Source organism: Dendrobates tinctorius, unplaced genomic scaffold (assembly GCF_039654945.1).
Source record: "Dendrobates tinctorius isolate UK_male_01 unplaced genomic scaffold, ASM3965494v1 ptg000120l, whole genome shotgun sequence".
Lineage (NCBI taxonomy): Eukaryota > Metazoa > Chordata > Amphibia > Anura > Dendrobatidae > Dendrobates > Dendrobates tinctorius.
The window spans coordinates 33587576-33609134 of NW_027361788.1; the positions used below are offsets into that span (position 1 = coordinate 33587576).

A 21559-nucleotide genomic window follows, 5' to 3' on the forward strand; every position below is an offset into this window, starting at 1 on the left:
CCCAAGAACTCTACTTGTACGGCAGACAGCTGTAGCCTGCTTCGGGGACTCCCTTCTCCTGAGTCCTGGCTCTCTATCCAATTGCTGTTGTGCCCCAAGTTTTAGATGGGAGTAGTGCATTTACAGCCAACTACTCCACCGGTGTCTGCTGCAGAACCATAAGTGTCCATACAACCTCGGCGACAGGGCCCCGGCCTTGCACTGAGAACCTATAGGCAGGGTTCCTCCTCTAACCCACGTCCTCTCTGTTCTCTCTACTCCTTCGTTCCGTACTTGTCTTTCTTTCTTATGGAAGCTTAGATTTCAGTTCTACGTCTTTCTCCTTTTCCTTTCCCGTGCCAGCTGGCTCAGATCAGATCTTAACTCTACCCACCTCCCAGCACGTCCAGTGTTCCAAGCAGGGAACCACCAAAGGTGCTCTGCTACCCTCTGAGCAAGGAGCCGCAATGTGGTTGTGCAGAACTACCCTGTTGTGTGGGGTGCGAGCGTTGGAGTGTGGAAAGGAGTTCCCACCTTACCCGGATGGTGGGGCACTACCTCTGTGGCGACTGAGCCTCAGGGGCGCCACACTAGTACCACACAGTCACTGTGTACATACATTACATTACTGATCCGGAGTTACATCCTGTATTATACCCCAGAGCTGCACTCACTATTCTGCTAATGCAGTCACTGTGTACATACATTACATTACTAATCCTGTATTGATCCTGAGTTACATCCTGTATTATACTCCAGAGCTGCACTCATTATTCTGCTGGTGCAGTCACTGTGTACATACATTACTTATCCTGTACTGATCCTGAGTGACATCCTGTATTATACTCCAGAGCTGCACTCACTATTCTGCTGGTGCAGTCATTGTGTACATACATTACATTACTGATCCTGAGTTACATCCTGTATTATACCCCAGAGCTGCACTCACTATTCTGCTGGTGCAGTCACTCTGTACATACACCCGCCTCAATGATTCTACATTGGTGTTGAGGAACATTAACTGGAACTCATTGTTTATACCATCTATTTAGTTTGCAGATGTCACAGTATGGCGGCATGGAGAACCATAAAAAGTGCATAGGGTACCTCATCGTCTTTGTACCAGGATAGGTTCTCAGCAGTCAGCACAAACCAATACTCCTTGGAACCTCCCTTCATTATCCCAATGTTGTTGATGGTCAGCCATCCCTTCCGAATGACCTGCCGGAGAAAACATTCCATTATTACTAGTAGGGAATGGGTATCAAAAGGAATTAGTGTTAACATAGACCTGCCTTCCCAACCTTCATTTTTTAGCAATTGCTAAGGATTGTGGTTTTCTGAGAATCACCTTCAATTTCCAAATCACTCTGCATGCAAATAAAGCAACACAGATATAGAAAACCACAAGGAATAAAGAAACAACAGAATATGTTGGAACGATTGGGTAGCTTGTCGCTTGATGTATATGTAAAGGCCACCATATGACCAATGGAAGTTGGTGAGTTCCATTGAATTTTCTTAAAGGATGCCTTTGAGGATAATTTTACTACTGTGACCAATAGTATAGCTGCATAGGCCATAGAACCACATTAAACATGATACCTGTCTGGTAGTAATCGGATGTACTAATATTGAGAAATCGAGCTTTGAAACCATATGCAAATTAGCCAGAAAGTACAACTGGGGGATTGTCTATAAACTAGTGCACTTCCTGGTTAATTTGCATATGGTTCAAAGCTACATTTATCAACACTGGAACATCAGATTACTACAAGACAGGTATCATGTTTAATGTGGTTCTATGGCCTATACAGCCGCACCATTAATTTAAGTAGAAAAATTGTCCTGAAAAGGTTCCTTTAAGGCCACCAAAAGCCATTAAAATTAAAGGGGTTTTTCAGAATTAGATAAATATGGCAGCCTTGTTAAAAAAAAGTCCCCCACCTCTCTGAAGATTGCATTTGTTATAGCACCTCACCTCTCTGCAGGTTGTATTTGGTATTGCAGCTTAGCTTCATTCACTTCAATGGAGCAGAGCTGTAATATCAAGAACAAACCATGGATAGGTCTATAACTATTTCTGGGAAAAAAACCAGCCATTGTTTCTAAGCATAGATAACCCCTTTAAGATAATACAACCATTGTTGATAGGGAAATAATTGAATATTTTAGAGGCTTTTGTATTGGACATAGATAGTTACATTCAAGCATACGTTAGTAACATGAAGTGAGATGGGCGTCTGTGCCATAGAGGAAGGCCCTGGGTGGCTTTTAGACCATTGGAGAAGGGGAAGACCAGATCACGGTGGCCCAATTTTCTATTTTTTTGGGGACTGTGAGAACCTCCCCATAGAACTTGTTTGCGTATCCCATCATTTAGGGCCTCTACTAATGGGGGAGTGAACAAGTCCATGGCTTGTGGATGTTGCGGGTGCTATGGCAGCCCTTTTCCTCTACATACGCCTCTTCTCACTCTAGTCATGGTTGTCACATCACATGGGAATGAGGCCACATGAGGAAAAGCTGAGCATGAGTGATGATGGGGGTTATCATTGTGTTGCGTGACAAGGCATGATTAGGAAATGCATGCACACCCATTAAGCAAAAAAAAAAAAGAATGCAACTCCATACACCAGCACAGGCACAAAACAGTGGCCATATTGATTATCGCCAAGCCAAGCAATGGGATACAAGCGATCTCTCTTCCACAAGAGGCTGCGGATGGCACTGCTATCCAGTGTCGGTTGGCCAGTACCCAGATCTGTAATCTGAACATTACTTATCCCCTGAATAGTAGATAGTGTGGATGGAATTGCAGAATGTGAGATATTCAACCCCATGCCTTTCCTAGGTTTCCACTGCCATCTAGATTTCCAAGCCATAATGGCAATCCTAACCCTTAAATGACTCATGTTGGGATGTCTCACCAAGACAGCCGCTAGTCCACCAGGGGCATCTTATATGAACCAGAGCAAAGAGAGCCTAAATATCAGCCGAAGGAATATCCTCTAAAATTATCTTAAAAATTTGTGAGACGTTGCTAGGTTTTCCTGCAGAGCTGCGCCCCGTATTCACTTGTATGGGGCCACACTGCAGCAAGCTGCACGGCCAAGTGACCAGAGCGCTGCTGTGCAGGGGAAAACTGGTAAGGTTGAATTCGGACGTTGATGAAGTGTGGTCCGTGTATAGACTGCAATTTCCAGTCTCCACCATAAATGCCTGTAGGGATAGCAAGTTTGGGTCAAAAGTCCCATATCCGATCCTGAAACTGGGAGTTCAGAATTAGGCCTGAAAGTGTTGAAACTCTATACTAGCGCAGACCACTGATTATACTCTGCGGGTCTCTAAAGGGAGGATCATCTCTTAGCTCTACGCCATCACTTTACGAGATGGGAGAAGTGCTCCATAAGTCTTCCTCTTGCATGGCGTCTCTCGGCCATACATGTCGCTGGTAAAGCCGGATGAGTACCAGGTTTCTTAGATTACAGAACAGGCTGTCATGAATATGGGATAGTTGGTTGCAACCCAAAACGGTTGTCACCCAGCTGAGAATAGAAATAAAACATGATGATGACGTCACTAATGATTTTTTTTTTGTACTTTTTTTTTTAGGATGCCTTGCCCTTTAAGAAAAAAATGACTTTTTTAATGAAAATATATGGCAGATATAATCCATATTCATCATACTCATATTGTAATTTACCAAAAGTCAGCGATATACCCAAGGTGACAGACCACCATTACGTGGATGGAGTCTAGAGCTGGATTTGCAGGGAAACGTCTGGATATTATGCTAATATTAAGATGGCCCCCAGGTTAATCATGGAGCATCATGACCTAAATCACGATGCAAGCGGTTATAATTCTGGTCTTAAACGCAGAGTTCATAGAAGGAAAGGAACAGGAGGAAAGAGGATGAGGACACACACAGGAGCTGGGGGACTGAGCACGAGGAGACAGTGCATCTGGGTTTGTGCAGAGTCAATTTAAAGAGACATTCCCCCTTTTAATGTAGCCCTGACCATATGTTCTTATGATTCATAGCAGAAGACTATGCGAGGTAAACTGAGGATACGTTCCGCACACACATATACATTGCCAAAATTATCTATTACTCCAGATGTTACCGATTAACATTTATGTCCTTGATTGTCCTCTTCTATGACGTATATTGGTTTCCGGAAAAGCTAGGCAACGATAGGGGCCGTCATCCAGCTTTTCAGAAAGGGCAACCTATCTATAGGTATACGTGGGACATTCAAGTCCCCTTAAACCAGGCACTTGGGAAGAGTGATGAAACTTCACTTCCTTTGGGTTCTAAAAATAAGACTGATACGATATAGGAAGAAGATGTGAATTTCTATAAAGGGTTCCTTTAAAAAAAAGACTGATCAAAAGTGGCCAGGCGTTTCCTCTTATTTGAATGTACCATTTTTTTAGTATGTTTCTTTATGGTTCCAGAGATATGGGCCTCTTTATTTTCTACAAATTTTTATGGGGGGGGTGTCTCACATGATAAATATGCAGAGCAGCCTAAAGACACGCCCCTGAGGATCCTGTAAGTCACGCCCCCACCTTTTAAAGATGATATCATTAAATAAAATGGCTCATATCTCTGGAACCATATTGCAGATTGGAAAAAAAAGAGAAAAGCAGAATACTCAGCGGAGCAGTGGGTATAAAGTAACAGTAAAAACGGAACACTTTTGACCCGGTAAAAGGTACTCATCATCAAAGCTGTAATAGCAACCATACTGTTTACCACCCAGCTTTCTCAGAGTCCAAGAACATGGGCAATGCATATGAGGTGATGGGAAGGTCTGCCTGTAGCTGCCCGGATGCACTTCCTCTGTCTTGTGCTTTCAGCCGCTGCCTGACTACTCACCAGGATCTCATCCTGCACAGGGTAACCATAGCAACAGCAGCAGAGCGGACAGGAGAGATGGGAGCAGAAGAAGAGGGATATACATTACTAGCAGCGCGGGTGCAGAACCAATTATGAATCGCTGCATATTCCACAGCCCGTGCATCACATGCCCGTCGTCCAGCTCACCCTCACCTAGCACACACACACGGACACACTTGCCAAGCCTGCGGTCCATGATGTGGTTGCACTGTAAATGGCCACAGCTTAATGACATGGTCAGCCTGACACTGATAAGTGATAATACCCAAACAGGCCTAAAAAGTTATATTTTATACCACAGATGCAGGAAAAAATAAAGACACAACCACAGCTCAATCAAGATGGCTATTGGTTAAGTAAAACATGAGGTCATATTAAAGGACTATTGTGATTTATATGGATAAAGAACCCTTCTTGCCAATTTAAAAGAGGGCTCTGCCATGCGTATGGAAAACGTAATTCCAAAGTTCTTATTTAAGAGATCTGTTTTAGATCAGAAGAGGGGCGCTGTTACATTGATATCTATGGAAAATCATTATGTCAATGGTGAAATGTGGTACTGCATTTAAATGGGACCTATCACTTGCCATATTGCCATAAACATGTATTTTTAGTTTCTTGGTGTTAATGCCGCTGTTCTCCGGAATCTGGCGTGTATTTTCTGTTGTTCCTGTGCTTCTCCGTTCCTGAGATAAGGCCTCCTCTTCCCTATATGTAAATCTAGCCCTGCCAGCTAAGTGGGCGTGGTCATAAATGATTCTTTTGATGGCCACGCCCCCTTAGCTACCAAGCCCAGATTTATATACAGGGAAGAGGGGGTCATATCTCAGGAACCGAGTGGCACAGGAACAAAAGAAAAACAATGCCAGATTCAGAACTGCAGCATTTAGACGAGGTAAAAAAAATTACATATTTCTGTCGAGTGATAGGTCCTCTTTAAAGTTTGCATATTTCACCTATATACCTCTATACTATATACAGTCATATGTAAAAGTTTGGGCACCCCTATTAATGTTAACCTTTTTTCTTTATAACAATTTTGGTTTTTGCAACAGGTATTTCAGTTTCATATATCTAATAACTGATGGACTCAGTTATATTTCTGGATTCAAATGAGGTTTATTGTACTAACAGAAAATGTGCAATCTGCATTTAAACAAAATTTCACCGGTGCAAAAGTATGGGCACCCTTATCATTTTCTTGATTTGAACACTCCTAACTACTTTTTACTGACTTCCTGAAGCACTAAATTGGTTTTGTAACCTCATTGAGCTTTGATCTTCATAGCCAGGTGTATCAAATCATGAGAAAAGGTATTTAAGGTGGCCACTTGAAAGTAGTTCTCCTATTTGATTCTCCTATGAAGAGTGGCATCATGGGCTCCTCAAAACAACTCTCAAATGATCTGAAAACCAAGATTATTCAACATAGCTTTTCAGGGGAAGGATACAAAAAGTTGTCTCAGAGATTTAACCTGTCAGTTTCCACTGTGAGGAACATAGTAAGGAAATGGAAGAACACAGGTACAGTTCTTGTTAAGCCCAGAAGTGGCAGGCCAAGAAAAATATCAGAAAGGCAGAGAAGAAGAATGGTGAGAACAGTCAAGGACAATCCACAGACCACCTCCAAAGACCTGCAGCATCATCTTGCTGCAGATGGTGTCACTGTGCATCGGTCAACAATACAGCGCACTTTGCACAAGGAGAAGCTGTATCGGAGAGTGATGCGAAAGAAGCCGTTTCTGCAAGCACGCCACAAACAGAGTCGCCTGAGGTATGCAAAAGCACATTTGGACAAGCCAGTTACATTTTGGAAGAAGGTCCTGTGGACTGATGAAACAAAGATTGAGTTGTTTGGTCATACAAAAAGGCGTTATGCATGCGCTGTATTGTTGACCGATGCACAGTGACACCATCTGCAGCAAGATGATGCTGCCGGTCTTTGGAGGTGGTCTGTGGATTGTCCTTGACTGTTCTCACCATTCTTCTTCTCTGCCTTTCTGATATTTTTCTTGGCCTGCCACTTCTGGGCTTAACAAGAACTGTACCTGTGTTCTTCCATTTCCTTACTATGTTCCTCACAGTGGAAACTGACAGGTTAAATCTCTGAGACAACTTTTTGTATCCTTCCCCTGAAAAGCTATGTTGAATAATCTTGGTTTTCAGATCATTTGAGAGTTGTTTTGAGGAGCCCATGATGCCACTCTTCATAGGAGAATCAAATAGGAGAACTACTTGCAAGTGGCCACTTTAAATACCTTTTCTCATGATTTGATACACCTGGCTATGAAGTTCAAAGCTCAATGAGGTTACAAAACCAATTTAGTGCTTCAGGAAGTCAGTAAAAAGTAGTTAGGAGTGTTCAAATCAAGAAAATGATAAGGGTGCCCATATTTTTGCACCGGTCAAATTTTGTTTAAATGCAGATTGCACATTTTCTGTTAGTACAATAAACCTCATTTGAATCCAGAAATATAACTGAGTCCATCAGTTATTAGATATATAAAACTGAAATAGCTGTTGCAAAAACCAAAATTGTTATAAAGAAAAAAAGTTAACATTAATAGGGGTGCCCAAACTTTTACATATGACTGTAGGTGGTAATTTGTGCCATACAACCCCTATGTGAAGGTTGTAAATATACAACAGGGAAGGAGTAAGTAAAAATATAGGACTAATGGTCTTTCCTGCAACGAATGGAGGGATAAAGAGGTCCCATTTCATCCTGACTGGCAATGAGGTTAGTGAGGTGGTACAGGAATGGCATCATCATCTGGCACAATGGGAGTCTTTATTCAGCCAAGAGTATAGAAGTAGGGTCCATTTTTGTAATGGGAGCCTACGTTCTCATTGGTGCATTATAAGGAAAGGTTGATTTGTAATGGAAGTCTTCCAGTATATACAGTGCACACTTTATGTATGGTCTAATGTATGAGAACAGGCCGTGCATCTGCTGTGAGATTCAGACATCCATACATTAGGATATATTTTGTTCTCACCTGGTTGCCGGAGGCTTTTTTCTTATTCATTTGGCTGCTCCTCTGTTGCGCACTACAAGGAAAAGCACACAGTCTGGTTACCTGTCCCTCTAAATCTGTCACGGACCGAGGACCCTTCAACCAAATGAATGGAAGGCGGGAATCATATGTACAGATGTTTTACCTGAAGCCTTTCATTTTGCCATTGGTAGAATGCAATTGTCTGATTAGTTGGACTGTCAGTTCCAAGGAGCAGAAAAATCATTTTTTTTTTAGAATTTCGATAATTCTCTCGCTCCCTGAAGTCTTATGTCATTACTTTGAGGTTGATCATTTACAGACCTCCACCAATCCTCCACCAATCTGTCCCTGCCACATTACAGCCAAGTAGTGTTGTCAGCAGCTACCTTGTAGTCTGCGTAGGAAAAACTCCAGATGATGATGGTGCTGGCTGTAGCCTAGGTGGAGAGTGGTATAGATATCAGAAGAGTGAGCTTTAGGCCGGGATCACATATGCAAGGAATACAGCTGAGTCTTGCATGTTAATACCCGACACTGCCGCTGGCAGACAGGCGCGGAGCATGCGGCCGCATAGCAATACATGGAGCCACATGCTCTGCTCCTGAGTGCCAGCGGCAGTGCCTGGTATTAACATGCGAGACTCGGCTGTATTCTTTGTGACTCACCCCCAGAGGCCGTGGGGTACTCGGTGCCGGGCCTGTTGACTTCAAAGGGAGATGCCACAGTGGCAGTGACCCAGTCCGTAGCCTCATGCGGTCAATGTAAAATGGGTAGGGTGATGGGGATAAAGTTGCTGAGATGATTCGTGACGCCACCTGTGGTTTCTGGTCAGTTTGACCAGCGCTGCAGGTTTGCTTCTCTGGGACAGATGGTGTGGTGCAGCAATGATGTTGAAGCTCCCCACAGGTGGAGCTGTAGTCCCAGGGCAGTGTAGATGAGGTTGGCAAGTGGAGAGATGGTGTAAAGAGGTAGATGTAGCAGAGCCGGGTGTAAGGCGCAAGAATAAGTGGAGGACACAAGGGCATGTAGTTCCAAGGCTTTACTCACAGTCTGGTGCACACAGATGCCCACTTCGGTGCCATGTCCTCCAGGTCAGGGGCTCAGCCAACTCCCAGGCAAGGTAAAGTACACTTTTCCATCACTCCTCCAACATGTGCCTTCTCTGAACGTCTCCACACTAGCGCCTAATCTGAAGTACTTGTAGTTGCGTATTAAACTCAAGTTCCTCCTTCTTGATGTTACTTAGAACTCTACTTGTACGGCAGACAGCTGTAGCCTGCTTCGGGGACTCCTTGCTATCATGTCCCGGCTCACCCATGTTGCTGTTGTGCCCCCAAGTCTTAGATGGGAATAAAGTGGTGACAACGTCTATTCCTCCGGTTTCTGCTGCAGGAACATCAGTATCCATACAACCTCGGGGACCGGACCCCGGCCATGCGCTTCAATCTTGAGGAAGGACTCTGCTCTGACCCTAGTCCTTAATTCTCTTCTTCTTCTTACGTTCCATACTAAACTATCTTCCTTCTGAAGAATCAGGCTTTCTATGGCTCTTTCCTGTGCCAGCAGCTCCAGGTCACAGGAGTGTGCTGCGGCACTTCCTTCACTCCATCCCTTAAAGGGGATCTTCTCTCACCAACTAACTTTTTCCTAATCTTCTCCACTCTCTTGTGCAGTCTAAGCTCCACCCACCTCCCAGCACTCTTCGTGTTCCAAGCAGGGAGCCAGCAAGGTTGCTCTGCTACACTACTGGTGTGCGTGTGGGATGCAAGTGTTGGAGTGTGGTCAGGTGTCTCCACCTTACCTGGATAGTGAGGTACCACACCTCAGGAGGAGGTGCAGTACCTCTGTGGTGACTGAACCCTCAGGGGCACCACATTTGCATGTGTAATCCCGGCCTTAAAGGAACTCTGTCAGCACAGATTGACTGTTCAAACCAAGCACAGGTGCTCAGTGCATCATGGCGGAGCCAATCATTTAAGTGCACCTTCCCATCTAATTGTTTTCCCTCTATCTCTGGCTTTCTCTGGTCCTATGAAGTCAGAGGGAGTGGAGAGAGAGAAAACAAGAAGGTGGGAAGCTGCACTTAAATGACTGGCCTCACGATGATGCACTGAGTGCCTGTGCTTGGTTTGAACAGTCATTCTGTGCTGATATAGTCCCTTTAGGATTGAACGGCTGTGGATGGGCAGAATCTCAACTTTATTTGTAACTGGTTTGCAAGGGAAGGAAAGCAGGACCCAAGAGAAGGAGAAGGAAAAAGGATGGAAGAAAGAAAGCATGAAGGATGGAAGGTAGAAATTATAGAAACGTAAAGGAACAAAGGGAAATGAGGAAGGAAAGTAAATGGGGATGAATGAAAATAGTAAGGAAGAAATAAGAAATAAGAGAAGAAATAAAGTGTTGGAAGATATAGATGGCATAAGGAAGAAAGGAAATAAATGGAGGAGGGAAGGAATAGAAAAAGAAAGAAGGAAGAAGGGAAAAAGGAAGGAAAAAAGAAAGAAAAAAGTCAAGAGGAGTGGGAAGACTAACGGGAGAAGGGATGGTGGAGGTAAATAAGGGACAAAGAGAAAGAAGATAAAGGTAGGAAGGGATGGATGAGGGAAGGCAGATATTGAAAGAAAAAAGGAAAATAAGTCATGAAGAGTAGGATGACTAAAGGGAGAAGGGAAGAAAGAAAAAAATTAGGGAGGAACAAATTTAAGAGAAAAAAGGAAAAAAGATAGGACGAGAGATAGGAAGAAAGGGAAGAAAAAAAGAAGAAAGAAAGGAAACGATAGATGAAGGAAGAATGAAAGAAAAAGAAGAAAGGAGAGATGGAAGAAAGTGGGAGAGTTTGAAAGGAAGATAAGGAGAAAAGGAACCAAGAAATAGTGTAGAGGTGGTAGTGAAGAAGGGGAAATCATTAGCAGTAATAACTATAAAATTGAACATTATGAACAAGAATATAGAATTAGGGGATGTGGTAGAAAGCATTAGAGTGGCTGTGACAGTGAATGATAATTATTGTCTCTTCTCTTTGTGCACAAGTATTATGCTCAGTTACTTCAGCTGTAGTCTTACTTAGCAAAGCCAATGAAATCTTCATGGTTTGTGTTCATGTAGGAGAGTTCAATGTCAATCAGCAGCATGACCTGTGTGGAGAGAGAAGAGCAGACAGAAATGATTCCGACCGCACCACAAGTTATCGTATCATGTCCTGAGTAGTATGCTGTATTGTTAGGACAGTGTGGGCGCCCCTTGAGTCATGGATGTACTCTATGGGAACACGTACCGTAGAAAGAGAACCTATGCTGTAGGGATAAACCAAAATTGCCAAAGTTTACCCAGACTCTATCAGACTCTAGCTATCATGGTCAACGAGAATATCCCAAATAGGACCCAGTCCAGACAAGCATCCCTCCTCCCATCTCCAGTTTCTCACCTGTTCTTTAGTGCGCCCCTCTCTCTCCCGGATGTGCGTGGTCACAATTCTCTCCATCTCCTCCCGTAGATGGGGGTACTGACTTAGCTGTGGAAAGAAGCACAGATCGGTGTGGGAGGAAGATTCTCAAACACAGGAAAGTCAATGAATTTGGAAGCTGGAAATCCAACCATACCCAGGACCTATAGAGGAAGATTCTAATTTGGGGCACTCATGAAGACTTTGGCCCAATCCTACTTCCCCATGGGCACCCTACATTTTGCCCCCATAAGCCCAGCAAATCACTTTCAGGTATGAAGGCATGTACCAACATGTACTAGCCGGGTCTTTGGGGCTTCCCCCTAGTGGAGGCCCATTTTGATTTTTCCTTCCAGCCATCTCCTTTTTGTCTGGTCTTGCCTTCTCCTTATGTTCCAATTTTGGATAAAATAAAGGATATTCCAGCTTAGGTCTTTTCTACCCACTCAGTAACACTTTCCTCTAAAGCCCATTGGGTAGAGGTGACTATGTCCAGCAATTATCTTTCTACCCAGGAATTGTTTTGTGATATTTTGGGATTTTTTAAGTTATTGTGATTTCCTGCCGAAATTCCCAGGCTCTCATAACAACATGGCTTCCTGTTTCCTAGAGGGGAAGCCGAGACGCACAAAAACTGGAATCCAGATTATTAAGGAAATCCCGGAGATCTTCCATTTAGGGACAGTACAAAGTTTACAACATGCTCATCTATGCAGCAGCAATCCCCGCTCCCAATTTTCCAGACAAAGCTGTCAACTATAATCAAAGCACAGTTCATCTCACTTATATTATGAAAAAAAATGCTATGCAAGCTCAGAAACAGAAAAAAAATTGTTGCGTTATAGAATTACACAAAATAATAGATTTATTGATTGAAAAAAAAAATGCCATTTAAGGTAATTTAAATTTTTTGGAGAAGGTAGCGTTGACTAAATTGACCCCATAATTGGGCATAATTTGGTGAAAATTGGATATGTGGCTCCTGATACACCCTGATGATTTGTATACTTGCGAACAATCCCCACAACTAGTCTGCCGAAGGGATGTGGCTTGGCTAAACCACACCCAAAGTGGCGATTTGGAGGAGTCACCAGGCTATTCAGGGTCATGTTCCTGGGCCTTCTCTGTGGACGAGAACTAATGATCCAAAAATTTGGCAAGTATGATATTGAGAGTACAGCGAAATCATTTTTGCAAATTAATGGGAATATACAAAGTGGGCATTAGGCATCCCAAATCAGTTTGGCCAAATATTTCACCAATGGATGGTGGCGATCCACAACAAGATTTTCCACCTTTTTAGGGTGAAGGAATTGGTCTCATGATCATGTCACCCTTCTGTCCCACAAGGATAAAGGAAAACATGGTTTTTGTCCTTGGATGGGATAGCCAATATAGTATGGACCATTACCAAGGAGGACATCCATTATTTTTTTCAGAAGGGGCCACTATGTACAGTGGACCAAATCTAGACATTGACTTTCCAACTATTTAGCTAAGAAGATCATGGCATCAGTCCATTCTTTTCATGGTTCCCCAAATAAACAGGACATTGTATTTAAGCGCATATTTTTATTAATTAAATGCGTTTATTTTGTGCTAAAAATATTTTTTTTTTACAATAGGGTTTTATTAAAACTTTTGAATTTGTTTCGCTGAATTGAGTGTCCATTAGCGGGCTCGTTCCGAGGAGGAGTTTATAAACATATCCATCTGTATTTTTTTGACCACATCAAAGTTTATGATGATCATAAATCAGCTGTGAAGAGATCAGAAAAAAACAGAAATAAAAATGTTGCAAACTCCCTGGTAAAATGAGCTCACTAAAGGCTTATCGGTTAACTCATTCTGCAAACAGCCATGATCATGATCCGTGGAAACAAAGAGCCAGTAAAAAACAAACGTTGCAAACTTTTTAAAGGAACCCAATTGCAAAAATGATTTCTAGCCCCAAATACATATATTTAAATAAAAAAATAAATAAAACACCTGAAAGCATTTATTTCCTTTGGGTCTTTAGAAATTGATTCTTAAATGGCATCTCTTTAGAAGTTTAAAGGTATGAGAAAAATGACGCTGCTTGCAGAGGAGACCATGAAAACCACTAGCAACAAGCACAGAAAATGCACCGCACCACACAGACCATGCCGGACATTAACACATACAACAGTGCCGATACCAATGGAGTATGGAGATTTTCAGGGGCAGGTAAAACCAAATCTATCATCTGTTGTGTTTTCTATATGACATAGGTCTAGGGGTCCATTACTGGGCTAAGCAAATCTTTTAAGGCTCTATTCACATCTGCGCAATATAGAATTGCTGCATATTACAGTTTTTTGGGATGGTGGGACCGTAGGATTTGGGTGGTAGGTTGCAAAATGATAAAGTTGTCTGAGCCTGCCCCTGCAAATCGGACCGAAATGGAGCCACCTTTAGCATGAATCATATCATCAGCATGCATCATTTATAAAGTGCACACAGTCCTTCTACCCACCCTATAAAAATCATGTTCCTAAGCTTTATCGAGAGGATATCCTACAAAGAACCCCCGGCCCCGATCCACCACAAACATTTAGTTCTCCATCCTGTTTGAAGCCAGAGAGGTCTATGATATACTGTAGGTACCCATATAATGAGACATTGAGGGCGCTAAGGTTTTGTAGACTTTTGCAAATTTTGGTAAATAATTTGCAATTTCCCACTGGTAGGTTATGACTACCGTTTTTATAATCAAAATACATTCCACATTTTCCTAATTAACATTTTTTTTCTGGATGCAGAACCTTTGCATCGCTTTACGATATAATGATGCAAATCTTTCTACATGCGGCCACCACTAGGAGGTGCACAAGAACGTATTTCACAGTCAATAGTAATATTGACATGCTCCCCCTAGTGGTGGCTGAGTGCAGCCATCTATATATATAAAGCTGAGTGTATGCATGTGTGTGTGTAGGTATGTATGTATCAAGGGGAAAGTACGGGACGCAGGTGAAGAGCGGAGCTGCGAGGGAGAGAGCGGGACACGGATGGAAAGCGGGGCTGTGGAGAGATAGAGTAGGATGGCGCATGGAGAGCGGGGCTGTGGAGAGAGAGAACTGGGCTGTGGAGGGAGAGTAGGACACAGATGGAGAGCAGGGCTGTGGAGAGATAGAGTGGTATGGCGCATGGAGAGCGGGGCTGTGGAGAGAGGGAGCTGGGCTGTGGAGGGAGAGTAGGACACAGATGGAGAGCAGGGCTGCAGAGTGAGAGAGTGGAGCCGTGGAGCAAGAGAGCGGGGCTGCGGAGGTAGAACGTGATGGCGGGTGGAGAGCGGGGCTGTTAAGGGACAGAGTGGGATGTGGGTGGGAGAGCTGGGCTGCTGAGGGAGAGAGCGGGCTGGCCAGTGGAGACAGGGGCTGGGTGGGGGAGAGCAGGACGGCCAGTGGAGAGCGGGGCTGCAGAGAGAGAGAGCGGGACGGCCAGTGGAGACAGGCTGCTGAGGGAGAGAGGTGGCTGTGGAGGGAGAATGCAGGACGGTGATTGGAGGGTGAGGCTGTGGAAAGAGAGAGCGTGATGGTGGATAGAGAGCTGGGCTGCGGAGCGAAAGCGGGGCTGCTGAGGGAGAGAGCGGGACGGTGGAGGAGAGCGGGGCTGCTGAGGGAGAGAGCGGGATGGTGGAGGAGAGCGGGGCTGCTGAGGGAGAGAGCGGGGTGGTGGATGGAGAGCGGGGCTGTTGAGGGAGAATGCGAGACGGCGAGTGGAGAGCTGGACTTCGGAGGGAGAGAGTGGGACAGCAAGTGGAGAGCGGGGCTGCGGGGGGAGAGAGTGGGACGGCAGTTAGTTACTATGCCCAGGCAACGTCGTGCTCTTCAGCTAGTTATTTTAAAATTTTACCCTAACAATGTGGGGTTATAAGGTGAACATCACATTTTTTATTAACATAAGTCAAATTAATTTATATCTCCCATTAGGTGTAATGCAGTTGAGAAAGGGTTAAGCTTTAAGCGCATTTTTATTACCCTCCCAGTAAAGTGTTGAATATATGAGCACTATATATAATTATTCTTCTGCCTGCGGACATTAATATAAAAATGCACATTTCATAAAAAAAAAGGATAATGAAATTCACTGTTAGTAAATGTATCCTGCTCCCAGGATTATCGGATTCTGCATTGGCCTTAAGCTGTCTTTTTATTATTTTTATTACTGCTTTTCTGCGGAGACGACTGATACAGACTCTATTCTTACCGGTCACGCGGGCATTATATTTTATGCTTCATGCTGAAGAATAAATGGGAAATATGTTCCCATTATTATGTTCCAGCCGGCAGAGTACATGATCTGAACATTGAAAATCTCCATATTTAAGGATCAATAATCTCATGTTCCATTAGCTAAAAAGTCCCCACAGAGTGAAGAGAACGGAGGCCATACCTGACCAAGCTCTCCATCCTAGGGTAGGCATATTTTTGGTGCAGTCGGGTCATATCCTTTATACCCTTTTATTGGCATCTTGTAATGCAATGGCAAACCGCTGGGATATGCCCTCACATTGCGATCTGTGGGGGTCCGACCTCTGCAGAACATTGCCCCCCCACCCCTATGTAAAAACAACAAAACTTTTCTTTTTTTGTTTTCACTTTTACACTAGAAATGTAATATTGAGACTTCTTGGAATAAGGTCAATGACTATTTTTCTGCCTTTATGGACAAAATAGGGGCTAAAATGCGCTTTACCAAGTACAAAAATCTGTCATCCATTACTGGAGTACAGATCTCCCAACCATGAGTTCAGGAGCGTCAGAGATAGTAATGATAAAGCCAAAGTGAGAGCGCTGTGCAGACCCATCTCCTGCACTTCTCTCACTATGAAAGCTCCCTATTAGTGATGAGCAAACCAGACCAAACTTTTTTCCACAGTTCTATTCAGGTACCAGAACTGTACATGAACTTTAACCAGAACCCAAACCCAATTGAAAACAATGGGGACCTGAACTTTTGAGCTGGATTATTCTTTGTCTCTTTCTTTCTCTCTCTCTCTTCCCCCAGAACTCCGAACATTGCAATGGACTTGCGGGAGAAGTCCATGGTAGTGATTGGCACCGAACACTAACTTTCCGGTATGAACCCCGAACTTTTAAGTTCAAGTTCGGTCATTTATACTCCCTATGTGACTGCAGACTTAATCCTCATAGTGCACACAGGGTGCGGGCAGTTACGTGACCGCAAGTTTGTTGCTGAATATTGAGCAAGGCTGCACACATCTAGGCAGTCGTCCACTCCTGATGCCGACACTGGAGAATCCTGACAGCATGCACTGTGCATGTTGTGAAGATTCACAAGTCCGCAGTCACAAAGAGTGACAGCACACTTGAACCCCAAGCCTGGGCAACCCCTTTAAGGACTTAAAAATATGCACTGTACGCATGCCATAAGGCAAAACTACTGCCAACATTTAAGTATTTCTTGTTTGGCTGATAGCCCTACTTATGTTTACAGTCTCCATAAAGAGGTCAAAAATAGTCAATTTTTATTTTTTTCCCGCTGCTTTCCTGAGAATGCCATTTTTTGTTTTTCTCACATCCACCATAAGTGTCCTGGGTTTACCACGACAGAGAGGAGCCAGAAGATCGCAGCGTCTGATATCTCCTACTCCTGCCCTAATTAGAAGCACTTCACCTTCTTATTAAACGGTATACCTTTCTTTTGGCAGTGCAGGGGTTAATCTGCTCTGTTGAAAGCTCTTGGAGCTAAGGCTCTCAGCTGTGCACTGTTAGCCACTCCTCTATATAATCTGAGTCCTGACTAGCACTCATTGTCAGAGCTACCTTATGCTGCATAGCTGATGGTTGGTAGTGCTTATTATTGGAGAAAGGCGTTTGGTGGACTTATCTGTGACTGTTGCTAGGTTTTGTGTGTGTGATAATTCCCTTTCTTCTCCTACTTTAGTGTAACCCCATCCTCCACTCCCCAAAGCATTCCTCTGTTATATGTATGAGTATATTTGTATGTCTGGAATATTTTCGTTACCCCTGTTCGTATTACCTTGTTAATCTGGTTGGTGTATTACGGTATACACTCCCCTCTTCCCTGGGTGGGGGAAGGGAACAGACAGAGGGCTGATTCAGGAGATAAAGCAAGGTACGTAGCACCGGCGTCTTCACAGTTAGAAGTAATCCAGGGAACAGGTGCCCCAGGGAAGGAGCCCTAGTCCCGGGACACCCGCCAACAGAGTCGGGGCATTAGCTCTGACCAAAACCGTTTTTTGTTTTTTTTAATCATAAAGGTTTTATTGAGTTTTCAGAAAAAATACAAACTTCTCATACAAAAACATCAAAACCGTTTTTTGATCCATTATGGATCGTATCACTGCTCTGATAGGACATCTGCAGCAGCTCAGCCTGGAGGTCACAGATCTACGCACTGTCGATTTGTAGGTCCCTAACACTTCAGTTTTAAGGACCATGACCCATGACTCCCAGGTAACCCTTAGTGGAGACCAAGATCACTTTGCCTGACAGGTTCTCTGATAAGTTTGTTGTTTTCAGGGAGGCTTGTAAACTATATTTCAAGTTACGTTCTTGTTCCTCAGGAACTGAGGAGCAACAGGTGGGGATAATAATCTCGCTCCTTCAGGGTGACCCCCCAAGCATAGGCATTCTCTCTTCCATCTGACTCTCACTCGCTCTACTGGGTGGAGGAATATTTTCTGGCACTGGGTCACATGCCCGCCGATCCCGACCAGGGGAGACCTGCCTTGGAGGAGTATTGCTCCAAGTTTCGTAAGTGGTCCACTGACACTAAGTGGAATAACTCCGCACTCCATAGCCTGTCCTGTGAAGGGCTATCTGTAAAGGTGAAGGATGCCTTAACCCTGTGTGAGACTCCAGTTTCCCTTGAAGTGGCCATGTCTCTGGCTATCCAGTTGGATCGCTGTCTTTGCCAGAGACATAAGGAAACATCTCAATGTTCGAGAGGTCCGGGGCCAAGGGAAACCTGGGCTTAGTCATCTGAGGAACCCATGCAGTTGGTGGGTGGAGCAATTCATTCTGGAATGCAGTCTGTTGTTTGGCACCAAGGGGGAGTATGTTTTTACTGTGGTAGAAAGGACTATTTCGTGGGAATGTGTCCTTCTTCATCTCACTGTAAACATCCGCCAGAAAACTAATGAGACCGGGTTGAAGGGAGGCTAGCAACCTGGGTGTACATATCTCCTCCGTGGGTAGGACACAATTTTTTCTGACTGCTAAAATCCATATGGGCAAAAATAAGGGGGTTATTTCTGCCTAGCTTGACAGTGGGGTGGTGTTTAACTTGATCAACGCTAAGTTCGTCCAGGTCCAGGATCTCAAACCACATACACTGGCCAGACCTATACCCATAATCTCCATTGACTCTGCACCCTTGAAACAGGGGTATTTTACTCAAGCCATTCAGGGGTTACAGTGGGTACGGAAAGTATTCAGACCCCTTTAAATTTTTCACTCTTTGTTTCATTGCAGCCACTTGGTAAATTCAAAAAAGTTCATTTCTTTCTCATTAATGTACTCTCTGCACCCCATCTTGATTGACAAAAAAAGCAGAAATGTAGAAATTTTTGCACATTTATTAAAAAAGAAAAACTGAAATATCACATGGTCATAAGTATTCAGACCCTTTGCTCAGACACTCATATTTAAGTCACATGCTGTCCATTTCCTTGTGATCCTCCTTGAGATGGTTCTACTCCTTCATTGGAGTCCAGCTGAGTGTAATTAAACTGATAGGACTTGACTTGTAAAGGCACACACCTGTCTATATAAGACCTCACAGCTCACAGTGCATGTCAGACCAAATGAGAATCATGAGGTCAAAGGAACTGGCCAAGGAGCTCAGAGACAGAATTGCGCAAGGCACGGCTCTGGCCAAGGTTACAAAAAAAATTCTGCTGTACTCAAGGTTCCTAAGAGCACAGTGGCCTCCATAATCCTTAAATGGAAGAAGTTTGGGACCACCAGAAGTCTTCCTAGACCTGGCCATCCAGCCAAACTGAGAAATCGTGGGAAAAGAGCCTTTGTGAGAGAGGTAAAGAAGAATCCCAAGATCATTGTGGTTGAGCTCCACAGATGCAGTAGGGAGATGGGAGAAAGTTCCACAAAGTCAACTATCACTGCAGCCATCCACCACTTGGGCCTTTATAGCAGAGTGGCCCGACGGAAGCCTCTCCTCAGTGCCAGACATATGAAAGCCCGCATAGAGTTTGCTAAAACACACGTGAAGGACTCACAGACTATGAGAAATAAGATTCTCTAGTCTGATGAGACGAAGATAGAACTTTTTGGTGATAATTCTAAGCGGTATTTGTGGAGAAAACCAGGCACTGCTCATCACCTGTCCAATACAATTCCAACAGTGAAACATGGTAGTGGCAGCATCATGCTATGGGGTGTATTTTAGCTACAGGGACAGGACGAAGGAAACATGAATACATGAATACGGCCAAGTACAGAGATATCCTGGATGATAACCTCTTCCGGAGTGCTCTGGACCTCAGACTTGGCCGAAGGTTCACCTTCCAACAAGACAATGACCCTAAGCACACAGTTAAAATAACAAAGGAGTGGCTTCAGAACAACTCTGTGACCATTCTTGATTGGCCCAGGCAGAGCCCTGACCTAAACCCAATTGAGCATCTCTGGAGAGACCTGAAAATGGCTGTCCACCAACGTTCACCATTCAACCTGACGGAACTGGAGAAAATCTGCAAGGAAGAATGGAAGAGGATCCCCAAATCCAAGTGTGAAAAACTTGTTGCATCATTCCTGTAACGATACTGTAAAATATCATAGAACATTCCAGAATCTTTCATTCTCTACACTTTCTAGGAGGATGCATAGCTGGCCAGAGATAAGTGACCCCCCTGTTCTTGTCCCTGTGTGCCTGTCACACATTGCAGCTTTGTGTCTCCTCTGCCTGCATCTCTCAGGATACACTCCTTGTAACATGAGACTACAGCCACTCATTCCTTCCTGACCCCCCTCCTCACTGCAAGGAATGTTAATTAGCCAGGAGAGAATTTCCTTTGTCAGTCCAACATGTGCTTCTCATGTATATATGGGAGATATTAAAGAGGCCATAACTCGGGCTCCGTCAGGGACAGAAATGTGAAAATTACATATTGGGACGTGCTCTGAACGGGCTTCACTACAGTGGTTCTTGCTAAATTCTAGCACCAACAGAACCAGAGAAATGGATTTCTCCTGAACAGAGTGGAATAGACAGCTAGTGTTTGATGTCATTACAAAGCTAATTTCAATGTAAGATGTATGATGGTTCTGCCATTAGTCTGCTAGGTTCTCTGTTATGATGAGTCACCGAAGGAGGAAAAAACAAAATACCAGCTAAGTCCAGAAAAACCAGAGAGGTTGGCAGTTATCGGATTGCAGACCCCTGAACCTATCCACAACAACTAGCAGTAGCCGTGGGGGGTTCCTACGGTGCCCTAGACCCCTCGATCACAGCCGGAGAGCTACATAGCCTAAAGACAGAAAGGGGAAAAACTAAACTGCCCCAGAGCAGACCCCAAAGCAATAGGCAGCCCCCAACATATAATGACGGTGAAGCAAGATGAAAACACTAACACAGATAGAAAGATAGGTTGAGCAAATGAAAGGGCCCAAGCTAACTACATAGGACAGGATAGGAAAGCTGCTGTCTGCCATCCGCAAAAACCCTATCAAAATGAGCCAACCGACTGATAGGAAAAACAGGCCCTGAAGTCGCTAGGCTTCAAAAGACTATATCAGCACTCAGGTATATTCTGAAGACAGAGCAAAAGATCAACAGATCAGAGACAAAAATGGAATTCAGCACACCCCCGGCCGGGGATGGCAGAACTCCCAAAAAACAAGGCAAAACAAAAACAAAACTGAAGAGTACAAAGCAGAGCAGAAAAACTTAGCTTTGAGACGCAGGAATCAGACTGGTCTCCAAGAATCCAGCAGGAAAATCATCAGCCAGGAAGAAGGGCGTCGGCAGCCTTATATCCAGTCCTCAATTCCAGCCACCCAGTTATCATCTAGCTGCCCAGGTGTTTGGTAATCAGTCTCACTACCTTCCTTCACCAGAGGAGGGAGTTCATCAGACCTCAATGGTGAAGGGAAAAATGAACTCACAACAGTACCTCCCCCTTGAGGAGGGGTCACCGAATCCTCATCCATGCCACCAGGGCGATCCGGGTGAGCCCGATGAAAGGCACGCACCAAT

The 21559-nt window shown here is 44.1% G+C and overlaps 1 protein-coding gene across 11 annotated transcripts in view; it reads right to left on the bottom strand.

Annotated features, from left to right (window-relative positions):
- DNM1 (dynamin 1) overlaps positions 1-21559 on the bottom strand; it is a 230760-nt gene that overhangs the window by 69388 nt on the left and 139813 nt on the right. For 8 of the 11 annotated variants that reach the window (XM_073541090.1, XM_073541093.1, XM_073541095.1 and 5 more), the window contains exons 11-15: positions 11312-11398; positions 10951-11021; positions 7888-7939; positions 4868-4879; positions 1087-1200 (exon numbers count right to left, since the gene is read on the bottom strand). In XM_073541090.1, coding sequence (XP_073397191.1) covers positions 1087-1200; positions 4868-4879; positions 7888-7939; positions 10951-11021; positions 11312-11398 — 336 coding nt within the window. The remainder of the gene's footprint in view (positions 1-1086; positions 1201-4867; positions 4880-7887; positions 7940-10950; positions 11022-11311; positions 11399-21559) is intronic. The other 3 variants (XM_073541098.1, XM_073541096.1, XM_073541099.1) reach the window with 1 other exon arrangement.